Source organism: Aedes albopictus, chromosome 2, assembly GCF_035046485.1.
Source record: "Aedes albopictus strain Foshan chromosome 2, AalbF5, whole genome shotgun sequence".
NCBI lineage: Eukaryota > Metazoa > Arthropoda > Insecta > Diptera > Culicidae > Aedes > Aedes albopictus.
In genome coordinates, this window is record NC_085137.1 from 294,669,623 (window position 1) to 294,685,477 (window position 15,855).

At 41.6% G+C, this 15,855-nt stretch overlaps 1 protein-coding gene across 1 annotated transcript; it reads left to right on the forward strand.

Moving 5' to 3' along the window:
• The first annotated feature begins 1,904 nt into the window (after window positions 1-1,904).
• LOC109423754 (fumarylacetoacetase) lies at window positions 1,905-14,697 on the forward strand. Its single transcript, XM_019698757.3, has 4 exons — window positions 1,905-2,412; window positions 2,530-2,613; window positions 13,418-14,153; window positions 14,261-14,697. The coding sequence occupies exons 1-4, from the start codon at window positions 2,329-2,331 to the stop codon at window positions 14,602-14,604; spliced, it is 1,248 nt and encodes a 415-aa protein (XP_019554302.3). The 5' UTR covers window positions 1,905-2,328; the 3' UTR covers window positions 14,605-14,697.
• The last annotated feature ends 1,158 nt before the right edge of the window (window positions 14,698-15,855 follow it).

Consider the following 15,855-nt stretch of genomic DNA (forward strand, 5'->3'; position numbering starts at 1 on the left):
TTCCGCCTGGTCGCCAGATGACGGTAATTGAAAGACTGAAGCAAAGTGCTTTGCAAAGAAATCACAAGCTTCCGACTCATTCACAGACTCTTGCCCATCATAAATAACGTTGGAAGGAGCAGACGAACTTTTCCTTTTGCTATTCACAAATCTCCAGAAAGATTTTGGGTCTCGGCGTAAACCAAACTGCACCCTAAGAACGTGAGACTTATAGAGCTCCGCATTCATCTTCTTATAATCGTTGCTCACCCGCTTGATCATCAAGGGGTTATGTAATTCTTCTTGTTTCAGTCAATACAAATTCTTATTCCTGCTCTGCTGTTGCAAAACAAAATCGTTCCAATTTTTATTGAGTAACTGAGTAACTTATCTGATAATGTGTCGAACCCTTCTAGGATATAAGGATTGGCCTAGGGATTGGCGCACCACGCTGGCATAGTACACGTCCAGTGTGCATGCCTTGGTATTGACATATTGACCCCAACATCTTGCTAGGGTTAGAAGTGTTTGCTTTTTTTCCTGTTGGGTACATTTTCCACTGCGACCATTTTTTTTAAATCTATTTTGGACGGCCCCGTTTTAATGTTTTTGCCCACATCAGTGTGTCATATCCACTTGCTGACTGTAGGCATTATCTCAGTTCGGTATAACAGATCGAATCAAATGTATTACCTTGCTAAGAGAAGTCATCCATACATCTGATGGTTTTATAAAACCTTTATCGAAAAATGTGCATCTTTGTTGGAGAAGTGCTTCACAGGTACATAACAAATGTTCAGAATCCTCCTTGTCCCTATTACAGAAACGACAGGTATCATCTTCGAGTATACATAGTTGTTTCAAATGGTATTTACTTGCACAGTGCCCTGTTATAAGGTCGCACAAAGTATTCAAGTCTTTTTTTGACAGGCTGAGAAGTTTTTGAGTTATAATTTTGTTAGGTACTATAAATCGTTTCGATTGTCGTGCTGTTGTCGTTTTTTGCCAGGTATCATCAATCATCTTCTTTTCCCAGTTCTTTAATTCCATTTTGAAGGTACATTCTGCGGCCCCATAAAATGGCTCTGGACCTAGGAAAGAAGCTGATGACCCAAGTCTTGCTAAACAGTCTGCTTTTTCATTACCTTCAATTCCACAGTGCACAGGTACCCAGAAAAGATTTACTGAGCATTTTTTAGATGCCTTCTGTAGTAATTGAATGCATTCTCAAACTAATTTAGAAGTACACGTAAAAGATTTTAACGCTTTTAATGCAGCTTGACTATCAGAAAAGATACATATGTTCGCATTTCTATAGTTACGTTTTAAACAAATATAGGCACATTCAATAATCGCCTGTATTCTGCTTGAAACACAGTTGGCCATCTGCCCATAGATATTGATAAACTAATTCCAGGGCCACTGACACCAGTGAATATTAGGCCCCCCTGATTCCCATTCAACACGATTCGGAAAAGTCACATCGAATAGTCGTTCAAAGTTATACTGCCTCTCCATCCAGTCTTCATGTGTAACTAAAGTATTGATTTTAAAACTTTTCAAAATACTAAGATGACCCCTAAGATCTCCAGCAAACAAGTGTTTGCCATGCACTGTAGGATTTCATCGAACTAAATGGTTTTAAAAACATGAACTTTCCCTCTATTTACGGTACACAAGTGACAGAACTGATGTTGAACAGTTCTGTTTACTATTGCAACCTCGCTGATTTGGTGTACCACCAGTGGGGCTACTGTCTCAGTAACCAGTCAATATTAGAACTTCTGTGATTCAGGCGGGTTGCAGCCGAATTTAGTGATGATGTGCTCTACCACACTAGCTTTTTACATGTTAATTAACGCAACGTAATCAAAGAAAATAATAAATAAAATATATGAAAGTGTATACACTTTCGTCTGCAAAAAGAATATTAAATCAAACAAGCAGCGATGATCTACGGTAAACATTCAGCTCAACCACCTAAACCACGAAAGTCTTATCAAATTAATTTACGTCAAGTTCTACAGAGTTGAAAATGTATTGCGCTTGGGGGTGTGTACATTATCACTATGCAATAAAAACGTTCGGAATACGTATATCATACAGAAACCTACACATTGCTGATACAAATACTAATCCGAAAGCAAACCGGCTAGGCTAGAGCAAAACAACAACCTGTTGCCGGATAAACGCGACTAAACATCCCGAAAATATTCAGTTCCAGTCCGAGTGTGTAGCAAGTCACAACGTTCTCGCTAACGCTAGCCAACCATCGCCATAGAGTTGCGGTTTCACCTCCATTTGGCTTTGATACTGATTCTGCTGGTCAGTAGTAATAATTTCCGAACCATGAAGTCGTTTGTCGCGGTGCCCGAAAACAGTGACTTTCCTATCCAGAATCTGCCGTACGGTGTTTTCTCAACCCAGGAGGATGTGAGTAAATGATGGCAAAAAAAACTAAATATTGAACCGATGTGCTTAGAGGTCACACATTCTTTTTTTTTGTTACTGAGTTGCATATTTTCCTTTTTTATTTATTCATGAAACCAGTCCCGCCACCGCCTGGGAGTCGCTATCGGAGAACACGTTCTGGATCTTGGGGCTGTTAAGAGCCTCTATCCTGTGCAGTATCATGTAAGTTGTGTAGTTTTTTTTTCGATGATTTACTCGCTCAAAACTCATTATAAGTAATTTCTAACTGGTTTGATAAAAAATATAATATTATTCACCTTCTTCTGAAGTAATATTTTGTTCTTCATTCACTGCCGTGTGCTGCATAGTTGTCCCATGTTAATAGGGATTCCCGTAGAACATGGGACATTACTCATAATTTCATAGATTTTCAAAATTTTTTTTTATATTTTTTTTAACCTTTTTATTGCATAACGTTAAGAACAGTTCACTGACGTAGTGTACTTTTTTGGTCAAAAATGTCCCAAATACAAAAAGAGGTTTAAAGAAATAAAAAGCGATATATACAAACATTATTGTGAAACATATCACCAGAGAACAACATTTTCATTAACTAAAATTTGGATAACTGATCAAGAATACAAAAATTACCTATAAGCATCATTTAGTTTATGTGAGTGAACATTAGATAAAGTAAAAATAAAAAAAAAAGACGCATCATGTGAATTTGAGATTTATGTCATACAATCTCACCGATTTATGTCGGATTACATTATGTACATGAAGCAGAAGTTATGGGCACAACTTAGCAACTCTGCCATTTCGGGCTAGATGCACGAACAAGTTTCATTTTCACATTTATCCAGCCTTAATATATTAACAACAAATGCCTATCAAGACTATCAAGAGTTGTATTTCATTCTTTGCTTGTATGCAGGAAAATATTCCATAGAAGACCTTTAAGAGGTTCTTCAACAACATTACTTAACAAATTCTTTTCTATGTATGTAGAATGAACCCCGAATTTCCAAAAGTACAAATCTGTGTAACCGAATGTCGCACCGCGCTGTAAAGTTGATCGATTGGCCAGCCACTGGTGGTAATCAATCTATCAACTTTGCAGTGCTTTCCATCATTTGGTTTTTCAGATTTGTGCTCTAGAAAATTCGAAGGGTGGCTTAGTCACATCTTCACCTTAAATTCAGCTAGATAAACATTTAAATAATTACAAGGGATAGACAAAATGATCGGGACAGGCAAAATTTTCACTTTTCAGCTAGCTAGCTGTAACTTTCGAAAAGTGCATCAAATATTCTCAAATTTTCACTAGTTATGTATCAGTGGTCCAATTTTAGATAAGACCGGGCCTCCATGAAGTTATAAAGATTCTTGAAAAAGGTCTAATTATCCGATAGCCAACTTTGAGCTGTTATATCTCCGGATTCAATGAACCGAATGCTATGGAATTTTGACCATTTATGACTTATGTGATGAACTCTGAAAAACGGTTGACTTAATTTGAAATTTTCAACAAGAGAAAAAGTTATAGCGATTTTATTTATTTCACGATTTTTCAGTAAATTGGTCTATTTTTAATATGCATTCCATTACCTTTTCAATTTATTGGCGACAATGTTGTTACCTTCCTTCAAACACATTTATATATAAGTCAATTAGAGGGAAATTAAATGAATTATAATTTGCATCTTAAATTTTGAAACGATGTTGAAGTTTTGGAGAATTTGGTATTTTATTAGAAAAATAATCTAATCGATATAATTTTCTTTTGTGTTAAGAATTTTAAGTTTAGTCAATTGTTTTTCAAAGTTCATTATCCTCTCCTCTTCTTGGCGTAACGTCCTCACTGGGACACAGCCTGCTTCTCAGCTTAGTGTTCTATGAGCACTTCCACAGTTATTAACTGAGAGCTTCCTCTGCCAATGACCATTTTGCATGTGTATATCGTGTGGCAGGCACGAAGATACTCTATGCCCAAGGAAGTCAAGGAAATTTCCTTTACGAAAAGATCCTGGACCGACCGGGAATCGAACCCGTCACCCTCAGCATGGTCATGCTGAATACCCGTGCGTTTACCGCCTCGGCTATATGGGCCCAAAGTTCATTATATTAGTCTTAAATGGTCAAAATTTCATTGAATTCGGTTCATTGAATCCGGAAATCATTTCATTTCATTTATTTAGTATTACATCAAATTCAAGATAAAACTGAATCAACAATATTTCTCCATAATACACGGTTCGTGACTGCCGCTCTCCATCCTCGGTCGCGCCCGATGTTCGCCAAGTCACGCTCCACCTGGTCCGCCCATCGTGCTCTCTGCGCTCCACGCCATCTTGTGCCAACCGGATCTGGTGCAAACACCAGCTTTGCAGGGTTGTTGTCCGGAATTCTTGCAACATGCCCTGCCCACCGTATCCTTCCGGCTTTGGCCACCTTCTGGATGCTGGGTTCGCCGTAAAGTGCAGCGAGCTCGTGGTTCATTCTTCTCCGCCACACACCGTTCTCCTGCACACCGCCGAAGATCGTCCTTAGCACGCGTCGCTCGAAAACTCCGAGTGCTTGCAGGTCCTCCTCGAGCATGGTCCATGTCTCGTGCCCGTAGAGGATTACCGGTCTTATTAGCGTTTTGTACATGGTGCATTTGGTGCGTGGATGAATCTTTTTCGACCGCAGTTTCTTCTGGAGCCCGTAGTAGGCCCGACTTCCGCTGATGATGCGCCTCAAAATTTCACGGCTCACGTTGTTGTCAGCCGTCAGTAAGGATCCGAGGTAGACGAATTCCTCCACCACCTCGAAGGTATCCCCGTCTATCGTAACATTACTACCCAGACGGATCCGGTCGTTTTCGGTTCCGCCTACCAGCATGTACTTTGTTTTTGAGGCATTCACCACCAGTCCGACATTTGCTGCTTCGCGTTTCAGGCGGGTGTACAGCTCTGCCACCGTTCCAAATGTTCTGGCAATAATGTCCATGTCGTCCGCAAAGCACACAAATTGTCCGGATTTTGTGAAAATCGTTCCCCGGCTGTTGAGCCCGGCTCGTCGCATCACACCTTCCAGAGCGATGTTGAAGAGTAGGCATGAGAGTTCATCACCTTGTCGCAGTCCCCGGCGAGATTCGAATGAACTAGATAGTTCAGCCGAAACCCTTACGCAGTTTTGCACACCGTCCATCTTTGCTTTAATCAGTCTAGTCAGCTTCCCAGGAAAGCCGTTTTCGTCCATGATTCTCCATAGCTCTTCACGGTCGATACTATCGTATGCCGCTTTGAAGTCGATGAACAGGTGATGCGTTGGGACCTGGTACTCACGGCATTTCTGGAGGATTTGCCGTACGGTAAAGATCTGGTCCGTTGTCGACCGGCCGTCGATGAAGCCGGCTTGGTAACTTCCCACGAACTCATTTGTTTTTGGTGACAGACGAGAGAAGATGATCTGGGATAGCACTTTGTTGGCAGCATTCAAAATAGTGATCGCCCTGAAGTTCTCACATTCCAAATGGTCGCCTTTCTTGTGAATGGGGCAGATTACCCCTTCCTTCCACTCCTCCGGTAGCTGTTCGGTTTCCCAGATCCTGACCATCAGCCGATGCAGACAGGTGGCCAACTTTTCTGGGCCCATCTTGATGAGTTCAGCTGCGATACCAGCTGCTTTGTTGGTTTTGAGCTGGTGAATGGCATCCTTAACTTCCCTCAGCGTGGGAGTTGGTTCATTTCCGTCCTCCGCTGCACTGGCGTCGTCGTTTCCTCCGTTGCCGTGGGCTCCCGTGCCTACGTTCTCCACGCCGTTCAGGTGCTGATCGAAGTGCTGCTTCCACCTTTCGATCACCTCACGTCCGTCCGTCAAGAGGCCTCCGTCTTCATCCCTGCATATTTCGGCTCGCGGCACGAAGCCGTTGCGGGATGCGTTGAGTTTCTGATAGAACTTCCGTGTTTCTTGGGAACGGCACAGCAGTTCCATTTCTTCACACTCCGCTTCTTCCAGGCGGCGCTTTTTCTCCCGGGTCTGCTGTTTCCGCTTCTGTTTATAACGTTCCACGTTCTGTCGAGTCCCTTGCTGCAGCATTACCGCCCTCGCTGCATTCTTCTCCTCCAAAACCGTTCTGCACTCTTCGTCGAACCATTCGTTCCGTCGATTCCGTTCCACGTACCCGATGGTGCTCTCGGCTGCGTCGTTGATGGCTGCTTTCACTGTACTCCAGCAGTCCTCTAGAGGGGCCTCTTCGAGCTCGCCCTCGTCTGGCAACGCGGCCTCGAAATTCTGCGCGTATGCTGAGGCGACATCCGTTTGCTTCAATCGCTCTAGGTTGTACCGTGGCGATCGCCGGTACCGTACATTGTTGATGACGTAGAGTTTTGGGCGAAGTTTGACCTTGAGCGTGAGCATGAGCATGAGCATGAGCATGAGCATGATTGACCGCCCGCGGTTGCTCCTCTGTTATTGCAAGGACAACTGCATTTACACAAAGAACCAACAGATGATGCTTGGGATTAGCTTTCTCTTCATTGTGTAAATGCTGGAATCCCAATACTTTTCAATAAGCAATACCAGCGCCGGCCGCGTCCGAATGCAGGTCAATTGAGGATAGGGAAGGAAGTGATGACGTGATTTTCGCTTAGGCCAATAACCGTGGAATTCTCTGCGTTACTACGAGAAATCACTAGGAGTTTGGACAGGGGAAATGGAGATGTGTTGAGGATTTTGTCGTGGTAAACGAATGTAATGTTTTGATTCGCGATTAATAATGCGCTCGCGAAGAAATACCCTTCTAAACCTTGGACGACGAACGCGATCTATTGTGCCTAAAAACTCACCCTACATAAGTTATTCATTCGCAACTAAGGAGAACACAAAGCTAAACACCGACGCATCTGTAGTTTGCGTTTCCGCGCGCGACAATGCTGAACGCGATCAATTCACAAGTATTAACAAAATAACACGTGATAAATAAATCAGAAAGATCTTACCGCATGGTTCACCGTATATCTTTTACCGACCCTTTCTTTTTCCAGAAATTCATGCAACCTTTATTTGAGTCAAAACATTTATTCATTTGGACTAAAATATTACAAATGTCGACACCGAAGATGACGAAGCATTCAAATTTCTGTGTACATGCAAAAATGAAAGGAAATTATTTATTATCAACCAAATGTGCATTTGGAACTAGCGCCGACACATGACGTGACGAACTTTTCAATATTTGTTAGATAAATACACAAAAACCAGAGCAGAATTGTATAAATCCTTTAGCATTAATTATTATGATAAAATGGAAAGAGCTCACCAATAAACATCCTCCGAAGTGTATGTGCTGCAGCATCTTCCACTAACTGGCCTCTTCTCCGAAATCACACTGAACTGCTACTACTACACACGGGTACGACGATGTGGACATTCAAAATGACTACGACGACGACGTTGCAGCCGGCCCGAATGAAAGAAATTGCCTCTTCACTTTGCCTCCAAAATCACACTAAACCGCCCGTACGAAGATGAGCAAATCGGCGACGACGACGACGACGACGCGGCAGGCCCGAATGAAAGAAATGGCCTCTTCACTTTGCCTCCAAAATCACACTCATAAACATGTGACGTCGTTCTTATCGTTTTACGTTGATCAAATTGGTGAGGAGTACTAGATTTTTGTGGAAACGCCTACCAGTTTTGGGCGCAGTTTGACCATCACCAGATAGTGGTCGGAGTCGATGTTGGCGCCACGATAGGTCCTGACGTCGATAATGTCGGAGAAGTGCCGTCCGTCAATCAGAACGTGGTCGATTTAAGATTCCGTTTGCTGTGGTGACCTCCAGGTAACGATGTGTTGGAAAAAGGTGCTACGTATGGCCATATTTTTGGAGGCGGCGAAATCAATGAGTCGTAGGCCGTTTTCGTTCGTCTGCTGGTGGGCGCTGAACTTACCAATCGTCGGTCTGAATTCCTCCTCCTGGCCTACCTGAGCGTTCAAATCACCTATGATGATCTTGACGTCGTGGCTTGGGCGGCGATCGTACTCACGTTCGAGCTGCGCGTAAAATGCGTCCTTGTCATCATCAGTACTTCCGGAGTGTGGGCTGTGCACGTTTATTATGCTGAAGTTGGAGAATCGGCCCTTGATCCTCAACCTGCACATTCTTTCGTCGATCGGCCACCAACCGATCACGCGCCTCTGCATATCACCCATCACGATGAAAGCTGTTCCCAGCTCGCGTGTGTTGCCGCAGCTCTGGTAGATGGTATGATTACCTCTAAACGTTCGCACCATGGATCCTGTCCAACACACCTCCTGCAGCGCTACGATGCCGAACCCGCGGTCCTTCAGTAGATCGGCGAGTATGCGGGTGCTCCCAATGAAGTTGAGAGATCGGCAGTTCCACGTACCGAGTTTCCAATCGCAAGTCCTTTTTGTTCGCTGGGGTCGTTGCCGTTGGTCTCGGTTCGTATTATTCTGTTGCTGATTTTCCGTTACAATGGTTTTTTACGGCTGGCTCGTAGGGCCTGACACCAACCCCCTACTTTCCGGAGGACCACAGTTGAGCTTAGAGTCCTTCCCTGGCACTCGGACGTAGATCCGGAAATATAACAGCTCAAAGTTGGCTATCGGATGATTATACCTTTTTTAAGAATCTTTCTTACTTCATGGATATAAGCCCGATCTTTTCCAAATTTGAACCACTAATACACAACTAGTTGATGAACTTACAATCAAAATTTGAGAATATTTGATGCACTTTTGGAATAGTTACAGCTAGTTGAACATTTTTTAAAAAGTGAAAATTTTGCCTGTCCCGATCAGTGCTGAAAACTTCATTTCGTCATAATTAAATTCAATCACCTACAGCTCATTTTAGATGTTGAACCTGATAACATTGTTTTATGAAAAACTTGTGCGGCTAGACCAGTTCTGCAAGAAAGTCACGGAAAAACCGCATTTTTTTTTAATATTTAAGGTAAATGTCACGGACTACCTTTGAAAAATGCCAAATGATATTCACCGTGAATATCATTGGCATTTTGCGAAGGTAGTCCGTGACATTTACCTTAAATATTCGAAAAATATCGTTTTTTCCGTGGCTTTCTTGCAGAATTGGTCCAGCCGCACAAGTTTTTCATATACCATATTCTAAGGTTCAGCTTCTAAAATGAGCTGTAGGTGAATGAATTTAGATATCACGAAATGAACTTTTCAGCACTGGTCCCGATCATTTTGTCTATCCCCTGTATATCCATGATTTGTTGTATCTATCATACAACCATTGGTTTGAATTTTAACATAGACTTTTGAACCTGAAAGTTGGATTCAAACAGAAAATTCAATATTCTTGAAAACCTGATTTAACTTGATAAAAACTCGAATATAAGTGGGCGTGTCGTATCCAGAAATGGAACAGTAATTTTAGCAGTTATCTCAACATCTTGCAGTGCATATGTATAGACCAAAAATATACTTTTACAACAAGCACCAAATGATCATGTCAAAAAAACCCGTAAAAAATCGAATTAGTGTTTTTGGCATAAACGTAAAGAAATAGCTCACACAGGAATTTGAAAATGTGTTTCCCGATTGAATGTTTGGGATAGGCAACTTTTTTTTCTCACAAAAAAGTTCAACTTGCTGTAACTTTTAATAGAGTGCACCAAAAGTTCTCAAGTTTTGACTGTTTGTGAACCTATTATACAGTGTATCAAACAATTGTCCGTACAGCAGTTTTTTGGTCAAAATATTTTTTCATTCAAATGATCAAAACTTTTTTATACATCAATCAAATACGCTGAAATTTTGATCAATCATAAACCATATATTAAAAATCCATTGGTAAAATTTTGAGCGAGATCGAATAAGTATTCTGGAAGTTATAGAACTTTTAGTAAAACTTATAAGATCTTTGAACACATTTTTAAAACATTATATCTCAATATGTACTCGATGAAACTTTTTCCATTTTTTTTTGTGATACAACTTATACCGAAGGCTTTCATATGCAGCTTCGTTTGAGGTTTTATGTTCACTATGAAAAATCTGTCTATGTTCAGAAGAGTGTCATTTGAAAATGTATCATATTTTGATCAATAAAAGTGTCAAGTGTTTTCTACGTTTTTATATTCTCTCAAAGTAATATTTTTATACAGGACCTACTAAACTACATATGAAGAGTAGGCCATATGTATTTTTCGTTCAGTTAATGCACTTTTATTGGTGGAAAACGTTTGGCAGATTATATGTGCAAAATAAGGTAAATTTTTAAACATCGTCAACTACATAAGCACATTTTTCATATTTTTTGTAGTGAATATAAAACCTCAAAAGTAGCTGCATATGGAAACCTTAGCTATCAGCTGTACAATACAAAAAATGAAAAAGTTTCATCGAGTACATACTAAGATATAATGTATTAAAAAAGTGTTCAAAAATCTTAAAGGTTTTACTAAAAGTTTTAAAACTTTCAGCAAACTTATTCGATATCGCTCAAAATTTTACCAACGGAGCTCTAATATATGATTCATGATTGGTAAAAATTTCAGCGTTTTTGATTGACGTATAAAAAAGTTATGAACATTTGAGTGAAAAAATATTTTTTTTCCAAAAAATTGCTGTACGGACAATTGTTTGATACACTGTATGTGTATCATTGGTACAAATTTGAGCTCAATTGGTTAATCTTTCGCTAGAACCTTTCTTGTAGATCACTATTTTTTACACACCTAAATTAAATCGCCAACCTCAGCAAACGGATTGCCGAGAATCCAACAGCCGAGAATCCGGTAATAACTTTTACTGAATCTCGGTAAAAGTTTTACCGAGCTGTCGTTAAAACTTTGCCGAGATCTCGGTAATCCAACTTTTTACCAAGATCTCGGCAAAGTTCACCGCGAATCAGTAAACATTTTACCGAGATATCAGCTGTTGGATTATCGGTAAACCGTTTACCGAAATCAATGAGTTTAAGTGTGTAGGCAACTTATTTGTTAACAGTCATATCTCGGAAACCAGCGAACCGATTTGAATGAATTTTTGAACGATTATCAACATAAGAAGACATCTCCTTTACGATGTTTCACGTCGCTTCAGTGGGACTAAGATGAATGCTATGATGCTCGTGAAAGACACATCTGGACAGTTACTGAACGGCTGACCAGTTGAAACGCTGGTTCAAGCACTTTGGAAACCTATTTCAAGTGTCGGTCACGCCATCAACACCACAGCATGATCCGCCAAGGGTTCGACGCATTACCCGTACCAACACAGAAGCTCCATCGGTGCAGGAGATAGGAGATGCTCAAAGCTGACCCCGTAGTATCCGCACAACTACTGCATCTATTGTTCCGCAACATATGGGAAACCGCGACATATCCGGGCGACTGGATGCAAGGCGTCTTAGTAAAGGTACCCAAAAGGATGACATGACTTATGCGATAATTGGCGGGGCATCATGTTACTGTGTATCGTTCTCAAAGTCTTCTGCAAAGTGATCATTAACCGGATACAGGAGAAGATTGACGCAACTCTCCGACGGCAGCAGGCAGGATTCCGTGCCGGACGATCCTGTGTGGACCATATTGTCTCGCGCCGTATCATCCTGGAGAAAATCAATAAATTCCAAGAGTCTCTCTACCTGGTGTTCATTGATTACGAAAAAGCTTTCGACCGTCTCAATCACGGAAACATGTGGAAAGCCCTCAGGCGCAAGGGTCTCCCTGGGAAAATCATCGGTCTCATTGAAGCACAGTACAGAGCAGTTTCGTGCAGAAACTGAAAGAATTGGTGTTTTGTCCGATCCCATCCGGGTCGTTGCTGGAGTGATGCAAGGATGTATCCTATCACCGCTACTGTTCCTCACCATAATCGACGAGATCCTGGTAGGTGCGATTGACCGTGAATCAAATCGTGGATTGCTTTGGAGCACCTAAATTACTTCGAACTGGCAGATGACGTTGCTCTCCTAGCTCAACGGCGATGTGCAGAGCAAGCTCGATGATCTTGTCAATCACTCCTCAGCGGCAGGTCTTACCATCAACGTCAACAAGACCAAATCGTTGGATGTAAGCACGGTCAACCTTTCAGTTTTACGGTAGCTGGCAAGTAGCTGGGCATGTTGAAAGCTTCCAACATCTTGGTAGCCAAATGGCGACCGATGGCGGCACCAAAATCGACATAGGTGCACGGATCAAGAAGGCGAGGGCTGCTTTTGCGAGTTTAAGAAATGTATGGAAAAATAATTAGATTAGTCGACGCACCGTAATCCAAAATTTCAACTCGAACGTGAAATCTGTGCTGCAATACACCAGTGAAACCTGGTGTGTATCAATGGAGAACACTCAACGGCTGCAGGTCTCTATCAATAGATGCCTGCGGTATATAATTCATGCAGGGTGGCCTCACAATTGGATCTCCAACGTGGAGCTCTATCGTCGATGTCATCAAAAGCCGATAGCGACAGAAATTCATGAGCGAAAGTGGAGGTGGGTCGGCCCCACTCTATGCAGGGGCGGAAACGAAATCTGCAAGCAAGCGTTAGATTGGAACCCAGCAGGACATCGCAGCAGAGGCTGACCCAGAGACGCATGGTAGCGCAGTCTCAGCAACGAAATCAAGCTAGTCGACAGAAATTTGACCTGGCCACAGGTCAGGGCGATGGCTGGCAATCGCCCAGGATGGAAATCTTTCAATTCAGCACTCTGCACCATCGTAGGTGCCCAGGACTGAAAGCATCTAAACTCAAGAACTGTTTGACATTTACACACGTATGCTATTATAATCTACTGAGCTTCCAATATATTCAAGCATAAAAGGTGATCTTGCTGTGTTATTCTAAACATCAAATTCAGTTAATATTTCGGTTAACATTTCAATTCATGTAACAAGTTGCAAAATGATATTTTTTTCAGCACGAGTCGTACATTTATTCAACGAGGTTTGCCAAGCATTTTTATCAACAATTCATGATGAAATTTGTGTAATTCAACCGGTTTAATATATTTTTTAAACCAACTTTTTATCTTCTAGGATGCCCTAACATCAACCGTTCTTAATCCGCTCATGTCTCTTGGCTATGAGGCATGGAGCGAAGTTCGCCGCATAACACAGAACCTGCTACAGGAGGGTTCTGAGCTCCACAAGAACACGAATCTTCAGCAAGCAGCGCTCGTTCCACAATCGTCCGTCCAAATGCATTTACCGGCCAATATTGGTGATTACACTGATTTTTATTCGTCCATCCACCACGCAACCAACGTTGGAATCATGTTCCGTGGCAAAGACAATGCCCTTATGCCGAACTGGAAGCATCTACCCGTTGGATACCACGGTCGAGCCAGCTCTGTGGTCGTATCGGGAACACCAGTTCGTAGACCACTCGGCCAAACTCTGCCCGTTGATGGAGCGGATCCAGTGTTCGGGCCATGCCGTTTGTTCGATTTTGAGTTGGAAATGGCATTCTTTGTCGGAGGCCCTCCGACTGAGCTCGGAACACGTGTCACAACCGAAGAAGCGGCCAAACGTGTCTTTGGATTTGTGCTAATGAACGACTGGAGCGCTCGAGACATTCAAAAGTGGGAATACGTTCCGTTGGGACCGTTCACGGCGAAGAATCTTGGAACGACTATTTCACCATGGGTCGTTCCAGTAGCTGCCCTCGAACCATACAAAGTGGACAATTTTCCACAAGACCCACAACCATTCCCGTACCTGCGGCACGAGCAAAAATTCAACTTCGACATCAAGCTGGAAGTGGACATCAAACGTAAGAATTTTGTTTGTCTTGTTCGGCCGTTTGTGGTCGAACCGGTTTGTTGCCGGGTGGCGGTAGAAAAAATTTGAATATCATTATAATGTTTGTTTCTTCCACAGCCGCTAAAGGTGCCTCGACTACCGTCTGCCGATCCAACTATAAAAACCTGTATTGGACAGCACTGCAACAAATCGCGCATCACACTGTTACCGGCTGTAACCTGAAGCCGGGTGATTTGATGGCATCGGGAACGATCAGTGGCGACGCGTCGGACTCATTTGGATCGATGTTAGAGTTGAGCTGGAAGGGCACTAAACAGGTGCAACTATTAGGTGGAGAAAGTAGGAAATTTTTACAGGACAACGATGAAGTGGTGATTCGTGGACACTGCCAGAACGATGAAGTGAGAATTGGCTTCGGAACGTGCACCGGAGTCGTCCTGCCAGCAAAACCATTCGAATAGGAATATGGTGCACATAAAATTGTTACCTTTTTCAAATGGAATAAAAAAATACATTTTATGCGGATGTTGAATTTCTATTTCAACATTTTTGTAGTTTTTCTTCTTCTTTCTGGCGTTATGTCTCGAATTACATGAATATTATGCAGTAGTTATGATAACATGATTGTAACCCTATTTGATTTGCCAAAATGCTAATTACTAGTTTCAAGTAAACTATTGCTAAACAAAAAAAAAACATTGTGGGCTTCGTGGTCGTACGGTTATTAGACACATTCTACGGGCCCCGTATCATCAATACCAATTTTTCAAAGTTGAGTTATGTCATATTTGACATTTTTATCACATTCTACATTACTTTTGCCATCCAAAAATGTATTCGACATGATATTAGTATGACAATAAATATAAATTGAACGACGATTAAGATTAACATTAAAATTGTGATTTTAAGTCATTTAGGCACACTTTTCATCCAAACTGTCGTATTTTAAACACCAACACACTGATTTTTCAAAAGTCTTCCATCATTTGTAGATAAATGTATGTAGATTTTTTAGCATAAAAAGATTCAAAATCGGAAGACTTTATAACTCTGAAATATGGCTGATCATAGTATGGGTTTTTATTGCGTTGTAACGTCACGAAAAATCAACATTTTTAAATTTTATTCAAATACGGAAAACGTTACAAATATGAAATTTTGTATGCTCTTTGTACTCGAAAAGCTCTTTCAAACGAGACTAAAAGAAATAAAATCGGTTCACGGAAGCCTGAGTTTCACCTGGTTGAAGTTTGCGTTGTAACGTCACGAAAAAAAGTTCTATGGAAAAGACCAAATTTTTCTGGCTTGGACGGCTTCTGAATTGGACAAACGTAGTTCTATAATCAAAACAGTTTCGTTCTCGTTGTGTATGAGCTCTTTTTCAAGATATTGTTTATAAATTGCGAACCATTGCCCGTTCATAAACTACGTAGACTTTTGAAGGACGGGGGAGATGGTGTTTGGCCAAACAGACGAAACACTGACGAAATTTCAAAGTTATTAAGTTGGTCAAAGGCTTACAGTTGATGGATAATTTGATTTAAAGCTCCACAAACAGGTGGCGCTAGAGAACTTACAAATTTTAAATTTCATACATCTCTGGATCCCTATTTCATAGAAATACGATTTCTTCGGCAAAGTTGTTTGGTAAGTAAAGGACTTGCAGTTGATTGTTGATTGACCAATAGATGCGAGATATTTCCACTAGA